The sequence below is a fragment of the Chaetura pelagica genome, unplaced genomic scaffold, assembly GCF_000747805.2.
Source record: "Chaetura pelagica isolate M959 unplaced genomic scaffold, ChaPel_1.0 scaffold46, whole genome shotgun sequence".
Taxonomy (NCBI): Eukaryota; Metazoa; Chordata; class Aves; order Apodiformes; family Apodidae; genus Chaetura; species Chaetura pelagica.
Window position 1 is genome coordinate 3,274,252 of NW_009954102.1, and position 3,905 is coordinate 3,278,156.

A 3,905-nucleotide genomic window follows, 5' to 3' on the forward strand; every position below is an offset into this window, starting at 1 on the left:
GAAAGAGTTTTACTTGAAGATCTTCAAGCAGTTCTTCCAGATTTCCTAGCTCTGGAAAAGCAGGCGTTTTGTTGTACACTTAAAAATGTACCCTTAGAGACTGACTCACTTGATGGGTCTCAAGAAGTGTGTAGACATTTTGAAGACTTCATTTCTGCTTCTAGAGGACCTCTGACTTGCATTATTTATGCTCATATTCTTCTAAGTCCTGACTGTTTATGCAATATAGTTGACTTGCAGACTCCAGTTACTAGTGCAGAGGAATTCCTGGCAGAACGTGGTCTCACCCAGTCTGAATATATTGGTCTGAGAAACCCTTCATCTTTGGGTTCTCTGTGCAGTTTTTGCTACTCGTCTTTTAATATAAAAATTGGAAGTGAGGAGGAGGTTTATATAACTCATATACATAGTCCTTCCAAATTCTATTGTCAGCTTAATCGAAACACTGCAACTATAGAGGCATTGATGAGGAGGGTTAGTATCATAAGTAAAATCTCAAATAATGCAAAATATGATACCAGCAAGACACGATTATGTATAGCCAGGTATTTTGAAGATGGTCTCTTTTATAGAGCTTTAGCTTTTCCTGTGGAATCGACATCCTATGTATGTGCTGACTTTGTGGATTTTGGAAATAAGACTATGGTAGAGAGAGACCAGTTGATGCCTATTCCAGACTTTGCCACTGACTTAATATTCACACCCATGCAAGCTATTAAATGCTGTCTGTCAGATTTTAGGGATGCAAAAATTCCAGCAGGAGTTATTAGATGGTTTGAGGAAGCATTCCTTGGTAAACTGCTGAAGGCTGTAATTGTATCCAGAGAATCAGATGGACAGCTTGTTGTGGAGCTGTATGATGAACAGCTCAAAGTTAGTCAGAAAATTAAAGAAAAAGTAGTGGAAGAATTGGCACTGAAAAATTTTAATGGAGGAGTCATACATCACATGGAAGCTGACAAAGAAATCAGTAAAGTACCTGTGAAAAATCCTGAAAGAGTTAAATTGAAAACTGAAGTGAAATGCCCACTAATTTATGAGCATTATGAGACAGATACTGCACAGAATTTTGAAGATGGAGAGCAAACTGCCTGTAGCACCCAGAAGTTGTGTAATGAGTCCTCAAAACGACTAACTTTACAGGACAGTGAAGAAAAAGCTTCTAGAAATACTGTCAGTGGTGTTCTGGAGCACAGAGAGGATTCTGAGGTTGGAGAGCCTGCCTTGCAATTATTCTCTCATCCTGCTTTAAATTCAGAGGAAATAACTTTAAATGCTCTCTCTGTATCTCATAATGGCAGACTAAATAGTACAAATCAGCACGAAAGAAGTAAGGAAAATATGCCTAAGTTAATTAGTCTTCCTCCACATGATATTCAGGTGAATTCTGAAGTAACAGGCTATATTTCTCATATGGATAGTCCATCAAGTTTCTATGTTCAGCTTGCAGAGGATGAAGACTTAATCATACAACTAGCGGAAGAATTAAATGAAAGTGTGGTCAATATAGGTCATGAAAATTGCTTAGATGAGCTCATGGCCGGGGATCTCATTGTAGCAGAATATGATGCTGATTGTTGTTACTATAGAGCAGTTATTAAAACTCTGAAATCAGGAAACTCTTTTGAGGTTGAGTTCATTGACTATGGTAATGCAGCAGTTGTAAGTCATTCAAAAATCTGCAGGATTCAGGAAAAGTTCTTAACTTTGCCAAGGCTCAGTTTTCATTGTTTCCTTAGTAGAGCAGAAAGGGTTCCTTATGAAAACAGGACTAATAAAAGTACTTCCTGTTTTGTAAGTAACAAGCCAGTCACTTGCAAGTTCTTAAAGCAGCATGGAGAGCAGTGGGAAGTAGATCTAATTTGTGATGGAAAGTCCATGTCTAATGATCTTCTGCAGAAAAAAGATAGGACAAGGTGGCAAAACAGACCAATGCATAATGAGAAAAACAGGCCAAAACAGCTTCTGGTTACAAATTGTAATCCTCAGGATAGAAAGTGTAGGAATGGTCTAGGTGGTCAAAGTAAAACTAAGGCTGTTAGGATGAAAAATATTCCTAAACCATCTTTAAATATCTGTCCTCAAAATCTAAATTCTGGACAGGTAGAACAAGCAAAAGTAACAAATATTTCAGAGAATGGAGAGTTTCATGTACAGTTACATAGAAATTTGCACATGTTATGTGAGTTGAATCTAATGCTTGCCAAAGAAGCACAAAGAAGTGATTTACTTAGGGTGGATGACATTAAAGAAGGATTGGAATGCATGACACAGTCTGAAAGGACCTTGAAGTGGTATCGATCAAAAGTGGTAGAGAAATTTGTCAGCAGTAATTTAATGCTAGTTTTTTTCATGGATGATGGGAAGTGTGAGATGGTATCCTTAAGTAATGCAAAGAAGCTCAGTGACAAGATCAAAAGTATTCCTAAACAAGCTGTGTTTTGTAAATGGGTTTGGTTTAAAAACCTTAAGAAAGTTCATTTTGTCCATGTAGTAAATGTACTCCTGGGTTGTGAAATAAGGATCTTGTTTTTGAGGTATTTGGGATCCTCTCATATCTGGGAAGTAGATATTTTAATAGGGGAAGTTCTGCTTCAGGAGTATTTGAACCAGCTCTTAAGTAATTATTCAACTGTTGTACCAGAACAATACAGTGATGCAAACTGTAAGGAGTTTGATACATCATTCAGGAGCAATTCAGTCACGTGGACTCTGCTGCAGAGTGGCAGAAGGTATCTGGGGTTTGCCACTGCAGTTACTGATCCTTCAAATTTCTACATCCAGTTTGAAGTCTTATTTAATTACATGGAAAACTTGTCTTTGATGCTGTCTGACCTTACTGACGACTTGCCAGCTTTGCCAGAAGAACTTGTGGCTCCTGGTACTAGCTGCTTGATCAAATTTGGACAGGAAGCACAGTGGAACAGGGCAGAAATTAGTGAAGTAACAAGGCAGTCTGTTGATCTTAAGTTTATTGATTATGGCTGTGTGAAGAGCATCCCTTACTCTGATATCCATAAACTTAAAGTTATTCCAAAAAGTCTGTCTTTTTTACCAGGTTTGGCACACTCTTGCTCTTTACATGATATAGTTCCTGCCGAGGGGGAGTATTGGAGTGCTGAAGCTAAACTTCTGTTTCAGAACCTTCTTAGTAAACCCGGTCTGATGTTTCATTTAAAACACTATGGTTCTGAAATGAAATTAGAGGTTGATGTTCTATGTGAGGAGACCAATCTAGCTCATGCTTTAATTGCAGCTGGTCATGCAGTCTGTTCTGGAGGTACGTGCTGCCTCATTCCAGCTGGCAGAATTGAATCAGAAAAAGCAGATTTGTACACTGAGTGTTCGTATTCCAGTTAGTGTGCTTCTCTTTGTGAACCAGATTATAGCAAAATCTCTTAGATTGCAGACAGACATAAAGCAAATAAAAAAAGTATTTGAAGATTAGGACTATCTGATAGTTTCAAATAAGGAGGACTGGTAAAGTGGGCACTGAAACATGATTAACAAATAATCTGACTACATGTAACACTGACAGAAAAGAAACACTGCAACAGATGGACGATGCTGTGAAGTGGTTTGGTTTTTTTCAGCATTGTGATGATAATGCAGAGTAAACCTGCTACCGTAAGCCCTAGTTGAGACTTAGGATTCTGATGTTCCACAGTGTAGAAAGATAGTGAAGCCCTAGTTGAGACTTACGATTCTGATGTTCCACAGTGTAGAAAGATAGTAAAAGCTAGTGTGAAGATATGATCAAAATAATTATTTGAATAATAAGTAGATTGCAGGTAGGAAAGTACTTCTTCAGTGCATTAAAAAAAATACTTAAATGCATTAAAAAAACATATTTAAAAATGCTGATCTTAGCATATTTGTTTTCCCTGTAATATCTCTTGTATTTA

The 3,905-nt window shown here is 37.5% G+C and overlaps 1 protein-coding gene across 1 annotated transcript in view; it reads left to right on the forward strand.

The window, feature by feature from the left end:
* LOC104392963 (tudor domain-containing protein 15-like) overlaps positions 1-3,360 on the forward strand; it is a 6,030-nt gene extending 2,670 nt beyond the window's left edge. Inside the window, exon 2 of the mRNA XM_010002409.1 lies at positions 6-3,360. Within this exon, the coding sequence (XP_010000711.1) occupies positions 6-3,360 (3,355 nt within the window). The remainder of the gene's footprint in view (positions 1-5) is intronic.
* Positions 3,361-3,905: the final 545 nt, after the last annotated feature.